Source organism: Sus scrofa, chromosome 14, assembly GCF_000003025.6.
Source record: "Sus scrofa isolate TJ Tabasco breed Duroc chromosome 14, Sscrofa11.1, whole genome shotgun sequence".
Lineage (NCBI taxonomy): Eukaryota > Metazoa > Chordata > Mammalia > Artiodactyla > Suidae > Sus > Sus scrofa.
The window spans coordinates 10,511,993-10,536,348 of NC_010456.5; the positions used below are offsets into that span (position 1 = coordinate 10,511,993).

The 24,356-nt window shown below is 49.3% G+C and overlaps 1 protein-coding gene across 3 annotated transcripts in view; it reads left to right on the forward strand.

Annotated features, from left to right (window-relative positions):
- DPYSL2 (dihydropyrimidinase like 2) overlaps positions 1 to 24,356 on the forward strand; it is a 117,108-nt gene that overhangs the window by 83,395 nt on the left and 9,357 nt on the right. For all 3 annotated transcript variants that reach the window (XM_001927801.6, XM_001927796.5, XM_021073575.1), the window contains exons 4-11: positions 265 to 429; positions 2,566 to 2,627; positions 3,192 to 3,272; positions 3,825 to 3,893; positions 8,535 to 8,655; positions 17,947 to 18,103; positions 19,027 to 19,168; positions 22,818 to 22,988. In XM_001927801.6, the coding sequence (XP_001927836.1) occupies positions 265 to 429; positions 2,566 to 2,627; positions 3,192 to 3,272; positions 3,825 to 3,893; positions 8,535 to 8,655; positions 17,947 to 18,103; positions 19,027 to 19,168; positions 22,818 to 22,988 (968 nt within the window). The remainder of the gene's footprint in view (positions 1 to 264; positions 430 to 2,565; positions 2,628 to 3,191; positions 3,273 to 3,824; positions 3,894 to 8,534; positions 8,656 to 17,946; positions 18,104 to 19,026; positions 19,169 to 22,817; positions 22,989 to 24,356) is intronic.

Consider the following 24,356-nt stretch of genomic DNA (forward strand, 5'->3'; position numbering starts at 1 on the left):
CTTTCAGGGGTTTTGAGCTGGGAAATCAGATCTGGGCGGGTCATGCGTGGTTTCAGCAGAGCAGTCAAGCCACACCAGGTTTCTGCTTTCTCCTTCTTGGGTAGTCAGCTGGCTAAAGCAGATTCTTAGAGGCCGGTTAGAGAGATCACCATCTCAATTTTGAACCCAAGAAGCCCCTTGGTCAGGGTTGACGTGGGGAAACAGCTGCTGGCCCACAACCCTCAAAGCTCCTGTTGATGACGACACGTGTCTGCTCTTTTCTAGTTGACCATGTGGTTCCTGAGCCTGGGACAAGCCTGCTGTCCGCCTTTGACCAGTGGAGGGAATGGGCTGACAGCAAGTCCTGCTGTGACTACTCTCTGCACGTGGACATCACCGAGTGGCATAAGGGCATCCAAGAGGAGATGGAGGCCCTGGTGAAGGACCACGGTAGGTTGTGCTGACCGACGCCTTCTGGGGATATTTCCTTTCCAGCCCATGAGCTGGCTTGGCGGAAGAAAAGCTCTTGCCAGTAGTGCTAATGGATGCCCCTGTGCCTGCTGGGAGGGAGGGCCTGGGCTGCAGGGTGTGCTGGTAGGAGGTGGCCAGATAACTTACTGGTGTGAGGAATCATGTGCCCAGCTGGGCTGGGGAGCTGAGGCTGCAGGAGCCATTTGCCCTCCAAGGAGCACAGAGCACATGGCAGTGAGGAGCCTGGGCGGTCTTGACCCTGAATACAAGACGTGGGCAGCCTCTTCCGCAAACCCAGAAGAACCAGCATAGGTCTGAGGGTGATGAGGCTCTGGGAGCAACTGAATGGTCTTTTTGGTTGCTTAGGACTCTTTTGGGTTCTGAAAGATTCTCAGGGAGGCTGGGGGAATCTTGTTGACCTCAGGGGGCCTCTGAGACCCCCTTGTTCACAGGAACCTTGGAGGTTTGGGTAGTGTTACCAAACCGCATTGTCTTGCGGGGGGCGGGGGGTCTCCTTGACCTTGGCTATAGACTAGAGGTCACGTAGGGTTACATGTTGACCTCTTTGGATCCTAATTATCAAGGAAGTGTCTATGCTTTAGGTTTCTGGGACTTCTAGGCTCAGAATTACCATGACCTGTGAGTAATATGGCAGGAGGGAACTTTGGGCGTGGATGTGGTGGATATCCATACATACGGTAGAAAAAGCCTGGGATGAAAATCTGGAGTGTTGAATTTGTCTCCTTTTCTACAGGCTAGCTGTATGACCTTGGGCAAATCACTTACATTTATGAGACTCAATTAAAACCAAAAATCTCCCATGAGAGTATTGGATTTGTTATCCTAAGACTTCTCCTGGCATGAAGGTCCCATATGAAAGAAACTAGGAAACCCTTGACCGTTCTCACTTTTGAGAATACTGAGACTCAAATGGACTCAATACTTCCAATGAAATTACTCCATACCAGCCCTGAGCGTTACCATAGCAACTGCTGCCTAGCAGGAGTGAAGGGCAGGGACGTCCTGAGACATTGAACTTGGGCAGCTTCCAGCACCCCCTGTGGCTTGAATTAAACTCCAAGACTAGAAGGTTGTTTGAACAGTTGTTTACCATTGTGATGGGTGTTGGGCAGAGGTGTTTGGTCTGGTGCCTCTAGAAGCAAGAACTCCTACAATGCCAGGGCGAGAACTGTGACATCTGCTTGTCACACTCATGGACCTTTTCTTATTTAAATTTCTTAGAAATTAGCATAAGGGCCATCTGTTTACCAGAAAAAAAAAGACATTTATTACAGATTGTCATCTCCAAGATTTTCTAATTTATGTTCTTATTAAAGTCACAACAGTTAAGAGCAATTCTTACTTCTAAACTTTAACTTTTAGTTGTGGTAGAACACAACACAATGTAAAATTTATCCTCGTCATCCTTAAACGTACGGTTCAGTGACACTAAGGATATCCACTTGGTTGTGCAGCCCTTATCACCATCCATCTCCAGACCTTTCTCATTTTTCCAAACTGAAACTCTCTACCTATTAACCATTAACTGCCCCTCCCCCTAGCCCTTGGCAACCCCCATTCTACTTTCTGTCTCTGTAAATTTGACATATAGGTGGACTCCTGTAGTATTTGTCCTTTTGTGACTGGCTTGTGTCACTTAGCATGATGTCCTCTAGGTTTATCCATGTTGTAACATGCGTCAGGATTCGCTTCCTTTCAAAGGCGGGAAATCCATTGTGTGGCTGGACCACGTTTTATTTCTCCATTTACTTATGGATGTTTGATTTGTTTCCACCTTTTGGCTTTTGTGAATAATGCTGCCATGAACATGGGTGTACAAATCCCGGCAGTGAAAGATTTTGATATTGTTTTGAATTTAGAGACAATTGTCAAAATGCTAAAAAGCACTCTGTTCCCAGATTCTCCAGCTGTTAATATCTCACCCCATTTGCTTTGTCATTCTCTCTCAGTCTCCATCTCTCTCTGTCTCTCCCTTCCTTCCCCCTTGTCTCTTTCCACACATATGTGTAGTGTTATAGCTTCCTTTTTCCCCTGCAGGGTATTTGGTTTACCTTGTGAATCACGTCTGCACCTCTCTGTTTTGTCATCCCCTAGGGGTCAATTCCTTCTTGGTGTACATGGCTTTCAAAGATCGCTTCCAGCTCACAGATTCCCAGGTAAGAAAAGCTGCCTTTTCTGAGCAGGCCGACTGGCATTTGGAATGTTCGGGCCTCTGCTGCTGTCTTGAAAGCTGCCTCCACTGTATGCTCAAGGGAGTGGCAGGTGGATAAAGTCACTAACATAACTCCTTTCAGGGAGGGTATGAACCCAGTGCCCTGGCCCCCCAGGACCTGTGTTCTACCAGGCTCTAGAAGCAGATACCTGCTGTGGGACCGTGTGGCTGAGAGGGGCACCCAGACCCTCCTCAGCATACCTGGGGCAGAGCAGATGTCATCCATGAACTTCTCCTAATGCAGGCCCTTGTAGGTTTCACCACCTCTATTAATTACTGAGAGGTCCTGCACTGTGGCCAGAAACATTGCTGGGGGCATGTTGGAAAAGTCAGCCTTAACAGGAGTGGAACATTGACTAGAGAGAGAGAGATAGAGAGAGAGAGTGAGAGTGTGTGTGTGTGTGTGTGTGTGCATGTGTGTTGGTCCCTGTGGCGACAGGGAGGTGGTAGTTCTTGTGATCAGGAGAATGGAAGTCTCAGTCTCCGCCCCCACCCCTCCCTCTCTCAGATCTATGAAGTCCTGAGTGTGATCCGGGACATTGGAGCAATTGCCCAGGTCCACGCGGAGAATGGCGACATCATCGCAGAGGTACGCGTTTCCTCTTCATCATCTCGATGTGACCCCCGGGGCGAGGGGCAGCCTTGAGAGAGTGGAGCGGCATGCGTGGTTCAGCTCCAGGGGGGAAAAGCAGAGTGACCCAGTGGGACTGTGCGGAGTCACACTGGGCAAACGTTGGGGGCAGGTGCCCCTTGGTGTGTTCTGCAGGATGCGCAGCCTGATCCTTCACTGCAGAGAAGTGCTTTCTCTCAGCGCTATGATGTGGCTGCCTGTGGCGTGGGGGACATGGGCGTCCATGTTTAGGTATTTTATGCTGTTGCCCAGGGCTGGGGACACATCAGCTTTCAGCAGCCCAGGGGGACAGCTGACTACATTTGGGAGGCTATGACTGATCTGTCATAGCTCAGGCAGGACTGGGAACGGGGGGCCAAGCCCCTTCTTCATGGGGCCTTGGGACGAGGGCCGAGTGCTCAGTAGGGCCACTTTGATGTCTTGCCGAGAAACTTCTACCCAGGTCTCAGTAGTCAGAGCCATGTGAGAGCCGGGTCTCCCTGACAGCCTGGCTTTCTTGAAACATTGCAGGAACAGCAGAGGATCCTGGATCTGGGCATCACGGGCCCCGAGGGACATGTGCTGAGCCGGCCAGAGGAGGTGAGCCCCTGCCGAGTAGAATGCATGAATCCGAGTCCCTGGGCTCCGCCAGAGCCGCAGAGAACCACTTCCTGCCTGTTGAGAATGGGGCTTCTGAGATGCTGTTTTTGGTCCCTCTGGGAAGTCACAGTCACCCACGTGTGTGTCCACACAGGCACATGGATGTGTTAGACTGTGCTGGGGGATAAAGTAGTGCAGTGTGTTTAGCCTGAAGACTGTTCTTTCTGTCTCTAACTCTCTAAGCCCTTTCTCAGGTATTCAGATACAAGCAGCTTTTTATTAGCATCCTGGAGTGTGGGTTCATCGCTCCCAAATCTTACCATGAAAGCTCTTCTAAGTATCTAAAAAGCAGAATGGGGATTGTCAGTTTTTCCATGCTAAGTCTGCTCAGGGTATAATAAACAGGGGAATGTGACAGACAGAATCTCTCAGGATCGAAGAGGGAACGTTCAGAGCAGGGTTCCGCTGGCACCGAGGTTGAGCATCACTGTCCTGAGTGGCATGGAGTGGGAAGGATGGTGTAGGTCATGACGGACCCCAGGCCTGTCCTCCTCAGAGTTGGTTGACCCTGTGTTCGGTCTTGAAACAGTTTTGGCATCAGGCCTGGGGGCTGCAAGGACTCCATTGGAGGCAGAGGGACGGCCTGGCTCTCTTTTCCTTTTAAGCCCCATTTGGAGCTCGCATTTCCTGAGCACCCAGAGGTGTAGATGGCTGAGCATAACAGCCCACACTTGGGCTTTATAACATCCCGTGAGGGGGACCAGCAGAGCCTCTTCACACAGCTCCTGGGGGCACCTTCCTGTTTGCTGGGAGCCCATTCTGTCCTGCTGCCTGTGTGGGGTCTGCCCCCGCCCCAGTTGTCCAGCGGTGAAGCCTTTGTCACCTCTGTGTCTCTCCAAAAGCACAAGGGTGTGAAGTTCAGCATCAGAGAGCTAAAAAGTGCAGTGTCTGGCCTGCCCCCCACCCCGACCCGCCACTCTGACCACCCTCAGTATGTAGTACACACACACACACACACACACACACACACACACACACACACACACACACACACACACACACACACACACACCTGGGAGCCCAAGCTCACTGTGAAGCCAGTGGGCCTGTGTAACCAGGTGGCGACACCCAGGGCTGGGCTTCCCTTACAAAGTTTACTCTCACCTTCATCAGTGGCTTGTCTGGGAGCCCCTCCCACCCACTTCCAACCCAACAGGTGAGAAGGGGAAGAAGGTGTTGTCCCCTGAGAAAAGCAAACATCTTCATCCTGTTATACGTGCTCCTTCTGAGAGCTGCATGCTCGTTTCCATTTCAGACCCTTCCCGGGGGCCTGGCTTCTGCTTCTCCCGCTGCCTGCGCTGCATCCCCAGCTCCTTGCAAATCACAAACAGAAAGCCTGCCCACCCTGGGTTTACCCAACGGGCCAAAGCTATCAGAGGAGAGTGGCCCCAGTCTCTATTTTGACCACAGATATCAAACCTGTTTTTCCATGATTAGGCACAGTTCATTGCTGGGGATCTCTTAACAGGGTGTAAACAATAAAAAGAGTAAAATACGGAACCATTCTAAGAGGAATTGAGCTTTACAGTCCAGTTAGGGAGATAGTGCCAATACAAAAGAAGCAGTTAATAACATCAAAAAAATGCGATTCCTTCTGGGTTTCGTAATCCATCTGCCAGTGTCATGATGGTTAACTGGTGCTTGAACCACACAAAACATTTTCTTCTCTTTTCAGCTGTTACTTCCAACCCACCGTGTGAGCTTGCCCATAGGATTTCCTCCAGCTGGTGGCTGGGAAGATTGACAGGGAGACTCTAGGGAGAGCAGAAATCTAGAAACCTCCTCTTATCAGTGGGCTTATCAGCTCAAGCACGTATTATGATCCAGGTAGTGCTAGGCCTGTGCGGGGCATTGAGATGGATGACAAAGTGGTCCCTTCTGGAAGGGATTCCCGAGGAGCTTCGGATAAAGGGGGAGATGCAGAGTAAGTAGGTGGGGTGGCGCGCAATGGGACTCTGAGCCAGTTATGGCCATCAGGCTAGTGTCTGGGAGAAGAGTGGGGCCTCGGAGGAGAGAGGGTGACAGAAACCTTGACAGAGGAGGGACAGAGGTGGGTCTTGCAGAGTGGGTTTGCAGATACTGGACCACAAAGCGAGTGTGGTGTCCTGAAGCTGTGTGTGCCTGCATGGGTTGCTTTGCTCTTTGGACCTTTGCGTGGCTTATCTTTAAAATCAGAAAGCAAGGCTTAGGTGACCCCCCTGAATCCCTGATGGCTCTATGAGAAGACAAATAAAAATTTTTATTAAAAAAAAATTTTTTTTTGGAGTTCCCGTCATGGCGCAGTGGAAATGAATCTGACTAGGAACCATGAGGTTGCAGGTTCAATCCCTGGCCTCAGTGGGTTAAGAATCTGGTGTTGCCGTGAGCTGTGGTGTAGGTCTGGCAGCTGTAGCTCCGATTCAGCCCCTAGCCTGGGAACTTCCATGTGCTGTGGGTGTGACCCAAAAAAGCAAAAAAAAAAAAAAGAAAGAAAAAAAAATTTTTTTTTATTATAGTTTACATTGTTGTGCCAGTTTCTGCTGTACAGCACAGTGACCCTGTCATACATATATACATATATACATTCCCTTTCTTATGGTATCTTCCATCATGGTCCCTCCCAAGAGACTGGATATAATTCCCTGTGCTACACAGTAGGAATATGTTTGTTTTTAAACTATAATACTGTTTTCATAATATTTATATCAGCGTTCACCCTGTGTGAGACAGTTCATGTTTAATATTGGAGGCAAACACACGTACACACAGAAGGGTAAGCGTGGATCCTTCCGTGGTTCTGGGTGAAACGTAGAGAGCTGGGGTTTAAATGACCTTCTCTCTCCAAGAGGTAACCTTAGAGCCTCTGCCCTATCTGCAGGCCTGTTGCCCAGCTGGGGCAGGGGAGGGGTCAGACCTCAACTCGTACTTGGTGAGCAAATCCAGGCAGGGCCCTGGGCCCAGATTCTCCCCCCAGGACTGTCCTTACAGGAGCCAGTCCTCCAGGGTAGGCCCCCTAGAACTGGTACTTCTGTTCCATTTATTCACTAATGAGTGTGACTCTGCCCTCTGGTTCACCCGGGATGGTCCTGGTCCACACCCTTTGTTCAGTGCAGTGATGAATAGTGCCTCTGTTCACTTTAGAAGAGTCTGGGTGGGGACAGGGAATTTGGGCAGTCACCTGCACCCCTGGAAACGACACGGATTCTAGTGGCATCCTTTCCACATTGTACCCTGTGGACTTTTGAGGTGACCACAGAGATGCAGGGTGTCCCTCCTCTGCCTGGGCCAGAGCCACTTCTGTTGTAACTGGAGCCAGGGAGAGAGAGGGCCAATGGTTCAGCTATTCCAGGAATTAAAAACACTTGGATGTTTAATGAGCTTTTTCAAGAGCCCTTTGCTTTGCCTTTGGGTCTTTAGACATCTCTCTTCACATAGTTGAAGCCCAAGAGGCCAAATGTGAATGATGTTGCCTTCGTATATTAAATTAGATCACCCGTTAATGCAATTACAGAACTTCGGCTCTTGGCTGTGCTCCTGTAGAGACTGGTTAGTTAATGGTGATTCAGTCTGGAGTTTTGTCATCTCTTATGAAAAGTAACAGCTCTTTACAGACCAGCCTGGCTTTAACCATTAACCTGAAATGAAGTCACTTATTTGCTCAGTAAACGTTTTTGAGCACCTGCTGTGTGCCAGGTGCTACAGTGGGAATTGCCTGAAGGATGCAGAAAATCTAGTAAGACTCAGCTCCTAGCGTGGAAGAGTTGAAGCCAGCCTTTTGCCAGGATTTGGGAGGGAGCAAAAGGCTTTCAAAATTTCACTGCTCCTTTGCTGACTATTGCTGATACCTCTGCACTATCTGACTTGACCCAAGAACTAATCTTACCTGGTCAGGTGTTTAGTGGTCCTCACTTGGGGGTCTTTGGAATATTATTATTCACTGAGGCATCAGGTTTAAAGAATCTGGTTATTGGTTAGAGCAGCTGAAGGTGGTACCAGTCTGTGGCTGGCTGTGGTTAGATTGCCCATACAGAGGGCCTTTGGTTTACGCAAATCTGCCTGCTCCCTTTCCAGAGCCCTGTGAGGTTGCATTGTTCCTTGGGCGATGCTGGCTTCACTTGTGGGCATGGGACAGAAGCCCAACACAAAACCCCATCACTGAGTGTCTTGACTTGAGACCATGCCCCCTGGCATGGGAGCCATCAGTTTCCATGTGTGGTTGTTCTCCAACATTAGCAAACATGAAAATCACCCAGAGTTGATATGACCCACATTTCTGAGTCCCACTCCCAGAGTTACTGACCCTGTGGGTCTGGGGAAGGGCTGCAGGGCCCTGAGAATCTGCATGTTTAAAGACTCCAGGCAGATGCAGAGCATACTCAGAACCATCCACAAGAGCCAGGAAGGAAGTACCCCATCATTTCAGCCAATCAATATTGAGTGACACTGGGCAAGTCACATCTCCTGCCCCTGACTGCAGTGCCATTTGGGGTACAGTCCAAGGACACAGAGTTCTCTGATTCATCATGGCCTCTCTCAGTCGGGGACGGGAAGAGACGGCTAGGAGAGGGGGCACACTTCTCATGCTCAGATGCCCTTCTGCAGGTTGAGGCGGAAGCCGTGAACCGTTCCATTACCATTGCCAACCAGACCAACTGTCCCCTGTACATCACCAAGGTGATGAGCAAGAGCGCCGCGGAAGTCATTGCCCAGGCGCGGAAAAAGGGTAAGTGCCGCCGGCCCACGGTCTGATCACAGGTATGACTGTGCACAGGTTCGCAGGTTGCGGGGGTGGGGAAAGAGGGTCGGAAGAGGGTGAGGGCTGCGTTTCCAGCCCCTCCTGCCAAGTGGGCCGCACTCATCACGTTCCAGCATTAACCTAATTACAGCTGGGCACTGCGGGGAGCTCCGGTTTCTCCCTCTGTTCTGCGCGGCGGCCTCGTTGGTATCTGTTTAAAGGCGAGCCCAGCGCAGGGTGAGTGGGCAGCGCACTTGCCTCCTTCCCCCATTTCATCAGAAAGTTGGATATAATTGGATGCCATCTAAACAGACCAGGCATATACACAGATGACGTCAGTTTCCAACTGCCTCAGAATCCTGGGAAACGTTCTATTGCAAAATGCGGTTCTCTTTGTAGCTGGTAGTGATTTCCGCCAGCCCGTGTAAGAGAGCCTGGTGGGGGCGGGGGTGGAGGCAGGTGGGGGGTTTTACCCCAGCCCCCTCACATCCTCTTCTGCTGGTGCCGGAGTCACTCCCTCTAGATTATAGCAATATATTCTGGGCTGAGGCCGGTCTCTGTTCCATCGGGAAGGTTCTCGGAAACTAATTTACTAAGTGCTGCTTCCAGGGTGTGGGCGGTGGAGCACCCTATCCATTATGAATGCAGCACAGCCCTACTGCATCTGCCCTTGACTCGGAGTTTGGGTCAGCACAGCACGTGTTCTGTACTGGGCAGTGTAGCTTCACATACAGAAAGCCTGTTCCTGCTTAGTGGATCTGGGGGCGGATGGATCTTGGCTGGACGTGAACATGACTGTCATAGAGGAGCCTTCTGCCCGCCCTCCCCCCCACCCACCCACCCACCCACCCACCTACCTACCTACCTTTCTTCCCTCTTCCCATTCTCGCCTTGTATTTCCTGATTGCGCTGCCTCTTTGTATTATTTTTCCGACTCACTGCCTCCATTTTTCTTTATTTCTTGTTCTGTTTCTCCTTCTACCTCTGTGTCCACATTTCTCTTGACTTCCGTCTAGCTTTTTCCTGATCTCTCTAATATCCTGCCTGATTTCTCTTTCTCATTGTTTTTCAATTCCCTTGTCTTAATCCATTTGTCTTTTTTTCTCTGTCAACAAGGAAATAGCCTGCCCTCTCTGGTTTGTTTCTGGTTCTCCCCCGGGATGTGATCCACATGGATGGGGAGGGTTTTTTTTTCACTGATGGGTGAATTGTTGCAAGACTTAGAACAAATTGCTCAATGGCCAGTGAGTCATATTGTCCCAAGAGATGATAGCTTCTAGATGGATCCAGCAATTAATTTCTGGCCCCTGTTCTTTGGAGCTCCCCTGGGGCCTCGGTCCTTAGGCTCTGCATGAAATGGTTGCTGCATTACAGCTTCTTGGAAACCTGCCCTCTCCTGGCAGCTAGAAGGAACTTCCCTTTGAAATGGAACATTCTAGGAGTCCTGTGGGTGATTACTGTTGGTGACCCTCCCTCACCTGGGTCCTGTATCACCCAGACCTACGTTTGCAATAAAGGAAACAGCCTTAGCACCCAGCGCTAATCCATGAATAGCCGTTTCCATGTAGTGGGGGGACAGTTGGCACAATGTCTGAAAAGGGGAAGTTGGGGGCAGCTTATTTTATTTTAGTAACCATAGCATACTCAGATGAAACCACGAAACAAAAAGTCAATGAACATTTTAATATAATTAAATATTCAATTTAGTGGAATTTTTCTAATTTTTAAAATTTATTTTTTATTAAAGTATATTTGATTTACAAGTTGTACCAATTTCTGCTGTATAGCAAAGTGACCCAGCTGTATCCCATATATATATTCCTTTTCTTATATTATCTTCCATCATCAATTTAGCAGAATTTAAATGCTGAGGCCATGTGTTCTGATTCTCTCATTGGTCCAAATTGCCGGATGGAGGAGTCTGGCTTGTCATAGTACTTGGTCTGGGGCAGGTAGTGCTGGCCGGTCTGGGGCTGCAGAGAAGGTGCTGGGCCTGGGCTGGACCAGCCAGCAGTGCTGCGCTCTTTCTCCTTTCTGTCTCTCAGTTTTCCTGCTTGAAGACACTGAGGTGGAGTGTTATTAGGGAGTCGAATTCCTCTAAAACTCTGAGACTCAGTGCTCCAGGGTGTCTCTCTGTTGTCTTTATGACTTGGACCCTGTGTGTGTGTATTGGGGGCTGAGCACCAAGAGGGACCAGTTCAGTCTGTTCATTCAGATCCTTCAGGGTGTGGGTCCAAGGGTGCCTGCATTGTGGTTCCCAGAGTGGTGCTTGCATTCAGACACTGGCCCTCTAGCCCTTGAAAGCCTTTGCTTTAGATGAACTTGAGCTGCCAGAAAGGAATTTCCGGTGCATTTGGGTGCTAATGAGCAAGGAGAAATCCTAGCTTGCTTTGCAGACCCTTCAGGCTCTTTCCATTTTGTTGGAACTTTGTAACAACTTTGGAAGGCAGCTGGGGGGCTGGAATTTCGGTACTTTGTTTTACTTCGCAGCTGAGCAAACTGAAACTCAGGGCTGGTGAACGGTGGGATCCGGCTTTGATCATCGGCATCTGACTTCAGGCCATGAAGGTCCCCATTAATGCCTGACTCACCTTCATGCTTTGAGATTATTTTAATATGGGAAATGCCATGACCATCTCCTCCTCGGTATCTGTTGGGGTTTAGTTCCTTAGCAACCTGGTGGAAACTGGAGCAGAGTCATGGATAATACAGAAAGAAGGGTTTCCCAAAGACCAAGAAGAAATAGACAGTATAAAGCTGTATTGAGCGTTAGTGCTCTGGGGTCAATATCCTGCCCTGGATCAAATCCCAGCTCCATTAGGCAGTAGCTCTTGATGCTAGTGGGCAGGTAACTTACCATCTCTAGGTCTCATTTTCCCACCTGCAGGGGGAGGATAGGAATACTAACCATCTCCTAAGGTGAGGATGATGCTAAATGAGGGAATGCACACAAGGATGCCTAGAATACGTGGACCTATTACTATGATGATTCAAGAGTGGGGGGCTTGTTAGACCAGTAGAGCAAAGATGCCTTGGGCCTGGGCCAAGGATTTTCTGCTGAGGATTGTTTCTCAGCTTCAGGTGGCTTCTTCTGGCCCCTGGAGGTAGCAGGCATGAGAAGCTGGCCAATGTTTTGCTGCTCCATCTCTTCATCTGTGAAATGGAGAGATTCTTCATACATTCAGTGAACTCTGCTATGGAAGATTTCAGGCATTTGTATTCGGGATGAGAAGTGGTCTCAGCGCTCAGCTCCTTTGCTGGCAGGGGCAGTAAGGGAGGGCATGGGAGCAGACAGTCAGATGGGATATGGTCAGTTTATCAAAGAGGTGGAAGCCAAGTATGGTTAGAGCACAGAGAAAGGCACCACTGTTTACAGACATGTGCCCAAGTCTCAGAGGGCTCAGGCTGTGTCAGACAACACCTCTCTGCCAATGTGAGCTATTGGAAAACCAAAATCCTGTCAACAGCAGGAGCAGTGACAGCTCCTCTTACTGGTCTCCATCTCCCCCCTCTCCCCCTGCTCCCAGAGACCTGCAGGTCTTCAATCCAAGACAGGAGGTGTTTCGGTAAGTGAAGGTGTGAGATAGAACAGAAATGAGGGCTGTTTCCATCGGGCTGCTGGAGTTGATAAGACTACGTGCAGGCTTCCCCCAGAGCTGGCGTTGGCTGTGCTGCTTCCTTCTGTGTCGTCCAGCAGGAGGGTGAGTTGTCAACCCCGTGCTGCAGATAAGGATTGAAGACACAGCCAGCACCAGAATACAGTGGGCGGTTTTCACTCTTCCAAAGAACTTAACTATTGGCCAGATTAATAGGCTGACGTCATGGAACGGAAACTGTAATGTGGAAATTGACTAACTTGCCCCAGATCCTCCACCCGTGGGAAATAGAACCTTAACTCCAGACTCCTGGCCAGCTCTCTTTCCACTGAGGATCCCGTGTGGGGATTTCTCTGGAACTGGCTCCCTCCGACTGCCTTTTGTCCCTGTGTGGAACAGCATGGCGCTGACGCCTTCCACGTGTGAGTGGTGGTGCGTGGGCACAGCCCGGTGACCTCACTGGTGCACGTCCTCCGCCCGGCCCCGCCTCGCCCCGCCCCCGCAACCCAGATGCAGAACCATTCACAGCCCCAACTTGAGAAAAGACTTCCTATGCCCTGTGGGTCGGTAGGAATGGCAGGGGCGTAATGAGAAGCGCATGATCGTGGGGGCTGCGAGGACCATCCCAATTTGGGGACATTAAGTTCGTGCCCAACCTCGTAATCTTGAACCCAGAGAGTGGCCCGTGGTTGGCTTGTGAATGTTATAAAAATCTTACCAAAATCTGTGTTAGGGCTCTGGAGAAACAGAACCCGTATTAAACACACACACACACACACACACACACACACACACACAGATTTTAAGGAATTGGCTCATGCAGTTGTGGGCACTGGCAGGTCTGAAGTCTGCAGGGTAGGCTGGCAGGCTGAAGACATGGGGAAGAGCTGATGCTGCAGCTGAAGGCCGTCTGGAGGCAGAGTTCCTTCCCAATCAGTGCCCTCACCTTAAGGGCAGATGCTTGCAGAATCGGCAATTCAGTTCAGCCGCTTGCAGGGTGAGACTCGGGGCTCAGTTTTCAGTTGGTTTAAGCTCTGAAGTAGCTGGAGATGAGGATCTCTCTGGGGACCGGCATAGAAACTTTCGGGTTACATTTGTGGCACTTGAGTTGGGAATTTGAATCCCTGAGCTGAACCTTGTCTTTCCTCATGTTGCCCAAGGTAAGGAGGAACCATCAGCCCATCTTGTTATATGCAGTCTGGCAAAAACGTTCTAAGATATCAAATACACAGTCACCCAGAACTTTGCCTCTTTTAAGTTACCTGATTAGGAGTATCCAATGGTGGTGTTTTGCATCTTTTGCCCCATCACACCATGCAGTGTCAGTGCTCTCTTAACTACTGGAAGTGGAGTTATTAGGGCCTTATACAAGATCAGATTAGACAGTCAATTCCAGAAAGCCCAGAACCAGTTCAGAAGATTTAAGATTCTGTTCCTTGGGAGTTCTCGTTGTGGCTCAGCAGGTTAAGAACCTGACTAGTATCCATGAGGATGCAGGTTTGATTGCTGGCCTCGTTCAGTGGGTTAAGGATCTGACGTTGCCCTGAGCTGTAGTGTAGGTCACCAAAGCGGCCCAGCTCCTGCATTGCTGTGGCTATGGCTACAGCTTTGATTCAACCCTCAGCCTGGGAACTTCCATATGCTGCAGGTGTGGCCCTAAAAAGAAGAAAGAAAAAGAAAGAGTCTATTCCTTTAGAACCACTCTCCTTTAGAGTGAAAATCTGCTGGGCTGTTACGTTCTGGCTTGGGGTCTCTGAGAGGAAAGGGAGAGTGGTGGGGTGTGTGTGTGTGTGTGTGTGTCCTTGTCATGTTCTGGTCTGTTTTTCATTGTGCTTTTTATGTCTGTGTTTTGACATACTTACCTATTAACAAGTACATGATTTCCCATTGTTTCTGCTCTGGATGTGTGTCCTCCCTCTTCTCATTCCTGGGCAGTGACTAACTGTCAGGGATGGAGCTGTCAAACATCTTTTGACCCCAGCTTTCCTTTATTCTTCACAAATGCACCTGGGCCCATTGCAACTCCGCACCAGCCCCGGCCCTGCTGTTCCCGGCCATCCTAAGGAGCCCGGAGAAGAAAAGCATGAAGCTCTCAGTGCCGCCAAGAAAACATCAGCAATGTGTTTGCAGGAGGGCAGAAAGGCCAATGAAGCCTGTTTTGTGGTTTATTTATTTATTTATTTATTTATTTGTCTTTTTGCCTTTTCTTGTGCTGCTCCCACGGCACATGGAGGTTCCCAGGTTAGGGGTCTAATTGGAGCTGTAGCCACCGGCCTAAGCCAGAGCCACAGCAGCTTGGGATCTGAGCCGCGTCTGTGACTTACACCACAGCTCACGGCAACGCCGGATCCTTAACCCACTGAGCAAGGGCAGGAATTGAACCCGCAACCTCATGGATTGGATTCGTTAACCACTGTGCCATGGCGGGAACTCCTCGTGGTTTGTTATTATTATTAGTGGTAATTATTTCCTGCATGCAGCCCAGTGATGTCTGTGGCCTGGCTGAGGTCCAGAAGCCCACCTGGTGCTGCCTCAGTTGCTTCTACCGTGGGCAGAGGAGGATGTCTCCTGCAGGAGGGTATGACTCCTGCCCTGCTTTTGGGGGCTGAAGAGGCAGCAAGGACCTCTGAATCTCCGAGCAGGCAAAGCAGAAATGAACTGTAAAGATGCCTTCCTCCTTTTCCAAGAGCCCCCATGTTTGCTTGGCCCCAGCCCAGGAATTCTGGCTCAGCCTTGGTCTGAGGAAGCTGATCTGGTCAGCAGTGACCTTGAAGCTCCGACCCAGGTCTGGGTTTTGCAGAGGCTGAAGGCCAAGTTCCTTCCCTGTGGTGCATGCCTGTGTCTGTGCACAGCGAGGATGGGCCCCAGCCCCTTATCAGCTCCCCCACCCCAATCTGAGCTGTATTTTGCAGAGTGAGATGAAGGCCGAGGTCAAGGGCACTCGCACTCACAGGATTTGGGACACATTCCAGGAACCAGCCCCTCCTTGTCCTCGAGTTTCTAAAAGCAGGACCAAAGCCCATACTCAGGGAGAGGATGAGCAGCACTGAATTACAGGAGGATCAGGAAACTGTGGCTGCTCATTCAAGGATTTCCCAAGCCTGGCAGCTGTGCTTTTTTCGCTGTGCTTTTTTCTCCAGGCAGTTCTGCCCTCCTGATCAGTTTCAGGTTGACAAAGCCAGGAAAACCTTGAGGGTTACGGGAAGAACTGTTTTCCTGGTGACTTGTCTGGACCTCACCTTTGTGCTCAGACAACAGTCAGCAGGACCTCCAGATGCGGGGTCAGGAGAGCTGTACCCCCAGCTCAGCCATTTCCGGCTGACACGCCAGCCAATCACCTTGGACCGCAGCCGCAGGGCTGCTCAGCTGTTTGGTTTTCACACTCACCCCTGACGGGGGCACAGGCCTCCTTGTGAGGCGGTGTTTTACTACCTGAGGATGAGCTGGAGTGGATTGTGCAGCTGCCCAACTGGCTTCTCGGACCTGGTCCTGCCTGGGAGGCATAGATCAGAGACCCTGGTGATGCTGAGCATTGGCCCTCCTCTTCCTGGGGGCTTCCTTCAGGGTGAAGCTTTCTCTGCAGCCCTCCCTTCCTCTTGGGGATCGTCCCTGGTTTCCTCAAGTCGCTCCCTGCCATGGCCCTTGACCGTCGCTGGCAGGACAGAGAGTCCTTTGTGAGATTCCTGAAGCTGGAGGGGGAGCTCACGGAGCCAGCCCTCAGGGCAGCTGCCTCCCTGGTGGGTGTTGTGCTGGGTTATCCAGAGACAAGCCTTTGGGAAGGGCCATGGGGTGGCAAAGAGACACATTCCAGACTGAGAAGTGTTGGGCCTCGAGGGTTTGGAGAAAAAGACCCTCTTGACAGGACCACTGTGGGGACTGAGGGTGCCCCGTGCGGGGGACGGTTGAGGAGGTGAATCCTCAGTGGCAGTAAGGCTGGTCTGAGATCAGATTCTGGCTCTGATGTCTTTGCTTAATCAAATACACACCCTTCAATCAGTTCAGCACATGTTTATTGAGTGCCTCCTGTGTGCAGGCTGAGTCGTTTTCCTTAGTCTCTGGACTCTTCCCCTTCATCCAGTGGAGAGTCAAAAAATTTAAAACTCAGGGAGTTCCCATTGGGGCACGGTGGTAATGAACCCAACTAGTATCCATGAGGGTGCGGGTTCCATCCCTGGGTTGGATCAGTGAGTGGGTCAAAGATCCAGTGTTGCCATGAGCTGTGGTGGGGATCGCAGACTTGGCTGGGATCCCGTGTGGCTGTGCCTGTGGTGTAGGCCGGCAGCTATATTTTTGATTAGACCCCAAGCCTGGGAACGTCCATATGCCATGGTTTTTTTTTTGAAAAGAAAAAAATTTAAAACTCAGTGACTATTAGATTGTTGGAGTGGAGGACAGGATGGAGTTTGGGATGACATTAAAGAGGAGACCAGCTTTGATATGAGGCTGGGGAATGCAAAGCCTAAGATGCTTCCGTGAGAAGGTTGTTTCTCTCTTTGAAGGCAGAAGGGCCCCTTGAGAGGAAAAGAAGGGCACGGAAAGGTTATATTTAGGAAGCACCCCCTGCAAGTATCATGGAGAACGGATGAAGAGGTGGGGAAGGAGGTTGGGAAAGCAAAAATAAATCTGAACCCTGGTTGGGGGGGGCCTCTGTGGAGTGAGCTGGGGAGAAGTGATGAAGGCTTAGAGGAAGGTGCACAGAGTGGAAAGAAAGGATGTATTTAAGGCATGAAAGCATTGACATCTGATGGGTATAAATGGTTCTCAACTTTCTGGCTTCTGCCTGAGTAGATGGATATGAGAGGACATGATTTTGGCCTCAAGAAATTGACATTCTTTCTTGACAGTGTATTGAGTTAGGCTAGGCTTCTCCAGATGCTGAAATCTCAGTAACTGTGCAAAGTCCTTTACTTCTCGGCCCTCAAGGGGGTGACTCGGATCCAGGCTGTCTCTTGGGTGGATCTCGAGGGCTCTGTGCTGGCTCTTAAGTGCTTCTGCCCACTGATGACACACCTCTTCTCCTCTCTCAGCCCACTACCCCAGAGCTGGACCCTAGGAGAAGGTCAGGGGGACTTTGGGAGAGCAGGGGGTTAAGTGTGAGGTGCCCTGGAGCACCCCAGAATAAAGAGTTCAGACAATACTTGGGATTGGCTGCTTGAATGCAGTCTGAGCTGGAGATTGTTCCTAGATTTGGGAACCAACAGAAGAGGAGGTGGAATGTTTGGGATCATTTGGGGAGAGTGGGCGGAGTTAGAAGCGAAGGGGCTGGGAGTTCCCATTGTAGCTCATTGGATTAAGAACCGGACTAGTATCCATGAGGATGCAGGTTCCATCCCTGGCCTTGCTCAGCGGGTTGAGGATCCAGCATTGCTGTGGCTGTGGCAGAGATCAGCAGCTGCAGCTCCAATTCATCCCCCAGCCGGGGAACTTCCTTATGCTGTAAGTGTGGCCCAGAAAAGCAAAATAAAGAAGCGCAGCGGTCACAGGTGAAATCTTAGGGAGCACTCGTTGGATCGGTGTTTGGGCGGCTGGGGTATTTGACTTCCTCCAAGTTCCTCGGCTGTGAGAATAGGCTGGCACCTTCTTTGAAGGGACGGTGAAAACCCTCAGCAGGGATTGGCCCCAGCAACGGTGGTTTCCTCCTTCCCTCCTTGTGTCGCACTCAGCTGTGCCTTCTGTTTGTCAGGAACCGTTGTGTATGGCGAGCCCATCACCGCTAGCCTGGGAACGGATGGCTCCCACTACTGGAGCAAGAACTGGGCCAAGGCTGCTGCTTTCGTCACCTCCCCACCCCTGAGCCCCGACCCCACTACTCCGGACTTTCTGAACTCCCTGCTATCCTGGTGAGTGTCCGTGACAGGTTCCCATCTTCCCTTCTTGGTCTTTCCTCAGAGCAGGCCGACCTCGTGGGTAACAGTGGGGTGGGCAAAAGCAAACCCAGAGGCTTGGTTCTCCAAACTTGATGCTTCCAGGGGGATTCTGGATAAAGACCAAGGCCATCTGGAAAGTCAGTCAAAGAGGATGAATGAGGGAGCTAAAGGACCACTGTGGTACCGTGTCACTTGTAAGATACGCCAGCCACAGAGCAGATCTAGAGATTCAGCTTTAGAGTAAATCTTCAGGATCAGTCTATATCTTCCTGAATTTTCTATCTCCTGAGGGGAGATAGACCATTTCAGAAACTTTCGGTGGCCTGGCACATTAAAATATATACTCAGGGGTTCTCGTCATGGCTCAGCAGTAATGAGTCTGACTAGCATTCATGAGGACGCAGGTTCGATCCCTGGCCCCACTCAGTGGGTTAAGGATCCGGCATTGCCGTGAGCTGTGGTGTAGGTTGCAGATGCAGCTTGGATCCAGTGTTGCTGTGGCTGTGGTGTAGACCGGCAGCTACAGCTCCGATTTGACCCTAGTCTGGGAACCTCCATATGCCGCAGGTGCAACCCTAAAAAGACCAAAAAAAAAAAAAAAAGAAAGAAAGAAAAAAAGAAAAAATACGTTCAGGGAGTTCTTGCCGTGGCACGTGAGTTAAGAATCTGACTGCAGTGGCTCAAGTTGCTGCAGAGGCGCAGGTTCAATCACCGGTCTGGCACAGTGGTTTAAAGTTTCCAGTGTTGCCACAGCTGTGGCATAGGCCAGCAGCTGCAGCTTGGATTCAATCCCTGGCCTGGAAACTTCCATATGCCTTGGGTGTGGCCATTAAAAAAAAAAGGATGATGTGAGGTCAAGGATTAGTGAGAAAGCCAGTCGTATGTTTTCCTTGCAGTGGAGACCTGCAGGTCACTGGCAGCGCCCACTGTACTTTCAACACTGCCCAGAAGGCCGTAGGGAAGGACAACTTCACCCTGATCCCTGAGGGTACCAACGGCACGGAGGAGAGGATGTCCATCATCTGGGATAAGGCTGTGGTAAGGAGTGCTGGTCTCACGAATGGGCGGGGCTCAGCTTTCACCGGAAGGTCTTGGGTCTCCTGGGGGCCTTGAAATGGTAATTGAGAAAATTCTAGAAACTGGTACTTGGGTTACAATGCTTCCTTTTTTTTTTTTTTTTTTTGTCTTTTTGCTATTTCTTTGGGCCGCTTCTGCAGCATATGGAGGTTCCCAGGCTAGGGGTCTAATCGGAGCTGTAGCCGCCGGCCTATGCCAGAGCCACAGCAACGCGAGCCGCTATCTGCAACCTACACTACAGCTCATGGCAACGCCGGATCGTTAACCCACTGAGCAAGGGCAGGGACCGAACCCGCAACCTCATGGTTCCTAGTCCGATTCATTAACCACTGCGCCACGACGGGAACTCCTACAATGTTTCTTAGGTTTGGAAATCTAAGACCACACCTCCTAGGTGATTTCCTCCTAAGTATCGCATATGCATTTCTCATTGTTTTCATCTTTCTACCAGTATAGACTGAAAAAAACCTGGTCTTTAAAGTATGACTCTTGGGAGTTCCCTGGTGGTCGAGTGGTTAGGATTTGGTGCTTTCACTGCTATGGCTTGGGTTCACTCCCTAGTCTGGGAACTGAGATCCCACATCAAGCCGCTGCATGTCACAGCCAAAAAAAAAAGGAAGGAATGACGCTTTTGATCAGAGCTTCCTTAGCAACCTGGTGGCTTACTTAATCTTCTACTTTTAGAAATGGACTCAATTTCCTTAAAACTGTCTTTCGGACTCTTGGGGCTTAGTGTTCATTTCCATTCCCGGCTTCTGGCAGGCCTGCTTTGAACATACACTGACCTTGTTTTTTTTAATAGTTTGAAATGTAATAACAATATGTTTTCTGTTTCTTAATGAGTGTTTTCAATTATATACATAACCATATATCCTTATTGCAAAAAGAATAAGGAAGTTGTGGAGTTCCCATCATGGCTCAGCAGAAAGGAATCTGACTAGTATCCATTAGTATCCATGAGGATGAAGGTTCGATCCTTGGCCTCACTCAGTGGGTTAAGAGTCCAGTGTTGCTGTAAGCTGTGGTGTAGGTTGCAGACTAGGCTCGAATCTGGCTTTGCTGTGGCTTTGCTGTGGCTTTGCTGTGGCTGTGGCTTTGCTGTGGCTTTGCTGTGGCTGTGGTGTAGGCTACATCTCCAATTCAGCCCCTGGCCTGGGAACCTCCATATGCTGCGGGCGTGACTCTAAAAAGACAAAAAAAAAGAATAAGAAAGTAAATAAAAAGCAATTAACACTGTTTCAGATACAACTACCATGAACATTTTGGCGGATCTTTCATTTTTTGCCAGTGAGAGGATGCATGTGTATGTACATGATACGTGTGTGCGTGTGTGTAAATAATGCTGGCATCATATATACTATTTTTGTAGCCTGTCTTTTTTTTTTTTTTTTTTTTTTGCTTTTTAGGGCTGTTCTTGCAGCATATGGACGTTTCCAAGCTAGGGGCTGAATCAGAGCTGTAGCCATTGGCTTATGCCACAACCACAGCAACGCGGGACCCAAACTGTGTCTGCGACCTACACCACAGCTCATGGCAACGCCAGATCCTTAACCCACTGAGCAGGGCCAGGCTTCGAACCTGCAACCTCATGGTTCCTAGTTGGGCTCATTTCCACTGCGCCATGACGGGAACTCCATAGCCGGCTGATCTTTTAAAAAATGTATTTCATGAAGAAGTCTACGTATCCTTAATCATACTTGAAAAACTTGGTTTTTAATAGCAGACCATTCCATCTTAATGCTGAGGTGTAATTCATCTGTAATTCTTTGGTTGACCCTTTATTTTGTTTTTGATTTTCTTACTGGGATGAACATCCTTATAGATACCTCCTTAGACACATCTTTAATGACGCTAGAAGGAGAAATTTCTAGAAGTGGTATTACTGGGTCAAAGGTGTGCATATTTTTAAGGCTTTTGATATATATTGTCAGAGTTCCCTCTAGAAAGAGTGCACCAATTTGTATGCTGCCTACAGTATAAAGGTATTTCCAGTTACTTCCACCAGGTCTGAATTGGTGTTATTATCAAGAAAACCCAGGGAGTTCCACAGTGGGTTAAGTAGCCAGTGTTGTCACCGCAGCAGCCCAGATCACTGCTGTGCCCTGTGTTTGATCCTTGGCCGAGAAACTTCCACAGGCTGTGGGCCTGGCCAAAAACAACAAAACAAAACATAACAACCCCCCTCTGAAAGTATCACCGATTGGATTGTGAATTTTGTGTCTCACTGTTTTACATTTCTTCTCAATTTTTCATGAGAGCAAGTATTTCTTTTATTGCTTTTGGTCATTTGTATTTTTTTCTCCTTTCTGCTACCTGCTTATTTCCTTTGCCCACTTTTCTATTGGATTTAGAGCAGGTTTCCTAACTCGGAGAGATGCATTTATCTCCTCAGATCCTGCATTTATTTATTTATTTATCTTTTTAGGGCCACACCTGTGGCATATGGAGGTTCCCAGGCTAGGGTTCAAATTGGAGCCATAGCCACCATACACCATAGCCACAGCAATGCCAGATCCGAGCTGAATCTGTGACCTACGCCACAGCTCATGGTAATGCGGCAGATCCTGCATTTTAAAGGGACGTGGAGCATAAGTGGTGGAGATGAGACAGTGTGGGGCAGGACATGGGGAAAGTGATTGGTATCCAGGATAAGCTACAGGGGCCAGAGGCTGACAGACATGCTTTCATTGGATAGATCTAAGGTCTGCATCTGTGTCTTTGAAAGGGACAGCTGTTCCAGCCAAGGGATGTTTCCTGAAAAGGCATTGCAGCCCCTTCAATTTTTTAAAAGCTTTTCTTTCTGTTTTCTTTTGTTTGTTTGTTTGTTTGTTTGTTTTGTCTTTTCTAGGGCCGTACCTGAGGCATATGGAGGTTCCCAGGCTAGGGGTCTGATCGGAGCTGTTGCCACAGGCCTACACCACAGCCACAGCAACGCCAGATCCAAGCCGCATCTGTGATCTACACCGAAGCTCACAGCAACGCTTGATCCTTAACCCACTGAACGAGGCCAGGGATCGAATCCGCAACCTCATGGTTCCTAGGAGGATTCGTTTCTGCTGCGCCACGGTGGGAGCTCCTTAAAACCTTTTTACTTTGAAGTAATTATAGATTGGGCGGAATGTGCAAAGACAGAGCAGAGGAGTCCTGTCTGTCCTTCATCCGGTTTCCCCTGTCATTTCATTTACATAATCATCGTGATATCCACACCCAAGACCAGCAGTGCAGTGATGTGTGTATAGTTCTGTATCATTTTGTCATAGGTAGATTCATGCCATCATCAGTGCAATTAGGACACAGATGTCCTCTGTCACCTCAGAGATCCCCTTCCTGCTGCCCTTTTATCGTCACACCTGCCCCTAACCCCTGGAGGGATCTCCATCTCACCCCGATCTGTCTGTCGTCCAGCTCTGTCACTTGATTATTTTGAAGATGTGATAGAAATGAAATCATACAGTTGGTGACCTTTGGAGGTTGCCTTTTTCATTTAGCACAGTGCCCCCTAATATCCACGTTGCCATGTGTATCAGATATGTGTTCCTTTTTATTGCTAAAACATTTCAACTTTTTAACCTGCTTTTGGGGTGTGTGTGTGTGTGATTGTCCTCCTCAGGTCACTGGGAAGATGGATGAGAACCAGTTTGTGGCTGTGACCAGCACCAACGCAGCCAAAGTCTTCAACCTGTACCCCCGGAAAGGCCGCATCGCTGTAGGATCCGATGCCGACTTGGTCATCTGGGACCCGGACAGCGTGAAAACCATCTCTGCCAAGACCCATAATAGCGTAAGCCCTGGTCACTTCGTGGACCCAACCCAAATGAATTACAGTCACAGAAAGTGACAGGTGGGGCAATTCCCCTGGATTTACAAAAAGAACTCTGTGATAGGAGTGAACTTTCCCCCAGGAGATGTGATAACTTGCACGTTGCTAAGAAAAACAGCTTTCCTTTTCTTTAGTGAGGTCAGTGAGACTGTTAATCTCTTCCTCACTTTGGAGTATGGTAGCATCTCTTTGCATAGACATCTCTATCTATGGACCTTTAGAGTCTCTGGCTGTCATGCCTGGCCATCAGAAGCTTCTGGAAGTCAGACAGCATTCCATTTTAATAGTTTGATGCAGCACCAAGAGATCCAAATAAAACATTCAGATGTCCACTCCCCAGAAGCCCACTGGCATTCTTATTCTTTGAAGCCACTGTTTTCTCATGTCAGGGTTGTGCCCGGAAGCCTAAAAGGCAGATGGTCTTATGTCCTAAAGGAATGAATTGACTTTGACTTTCCCCCACATAGAATCAGTACTGTGGCAGCTGTTCTCATCAGGCTTTTAGGGTCTGCAGTTCTGGGGTATCTCTTGTTTCTCTGTCTAGACTGCATGCTTGGGAAGACCCTGTCTTGTAAATGGGACCCTGGGCAAGGGACTTCGTGTCATGTCTTGGGCTTGTCGGCTGAGAATGAGGGGTTTAGATGAGGCTCCTGCGTGTTCTGTGATTCTGTGAGGTCAGGGAGAATTAGGTAGAAGTGTTAGTTAGCATTGGTTCTTCATAGAAAAAATTGTGTGTGTGTGTGGTATTGAAAGGACATGGATAAAGGGCAAGCTCTGGAAAAGAAATGGACATAGGTTTTATATGTTTTATGTCAGAAACCCATACAAATCTTTTTTTTTTTTTTTTCCTTTTTTAGGGCCGCGTCCTGTGGCATATGGAGGTTCCCAGGCTAGGGGTCTAGTTGGAGCTGTAGCCACTGGCCTACGCCAGAGCCGCAGCAATGCAGGATCTGAGCCACATCTGTGACCTACACAACAGCTCACGGCAACGCCTGATCCTTAACCCTGAACAAGGCCAGGGATCCAACCTGCAACCTTATGGTTCCTCGTCAGATTCATTAACCACTGCGCCACAATGGGACTCCAGTGAATTCTTTTTTAAAAAAAAAATTTTATTACAGTTGATTTTTAATGTTCTGTCAATTTCTACTGTACAGCAAAGTGACCCAGTTATACATATATACATTGCTTTTCTCATATTTTACATCATGCTCTATCACAAGTGATTAGATACAGTTCCCTGTGCTTTTCAGCAGGACATCTTAGTGAATGAAGAGGCTGTTCTAGATCAAGTTCTAAATTGAAAGCTGGCTTAACAGGGCATCTGAT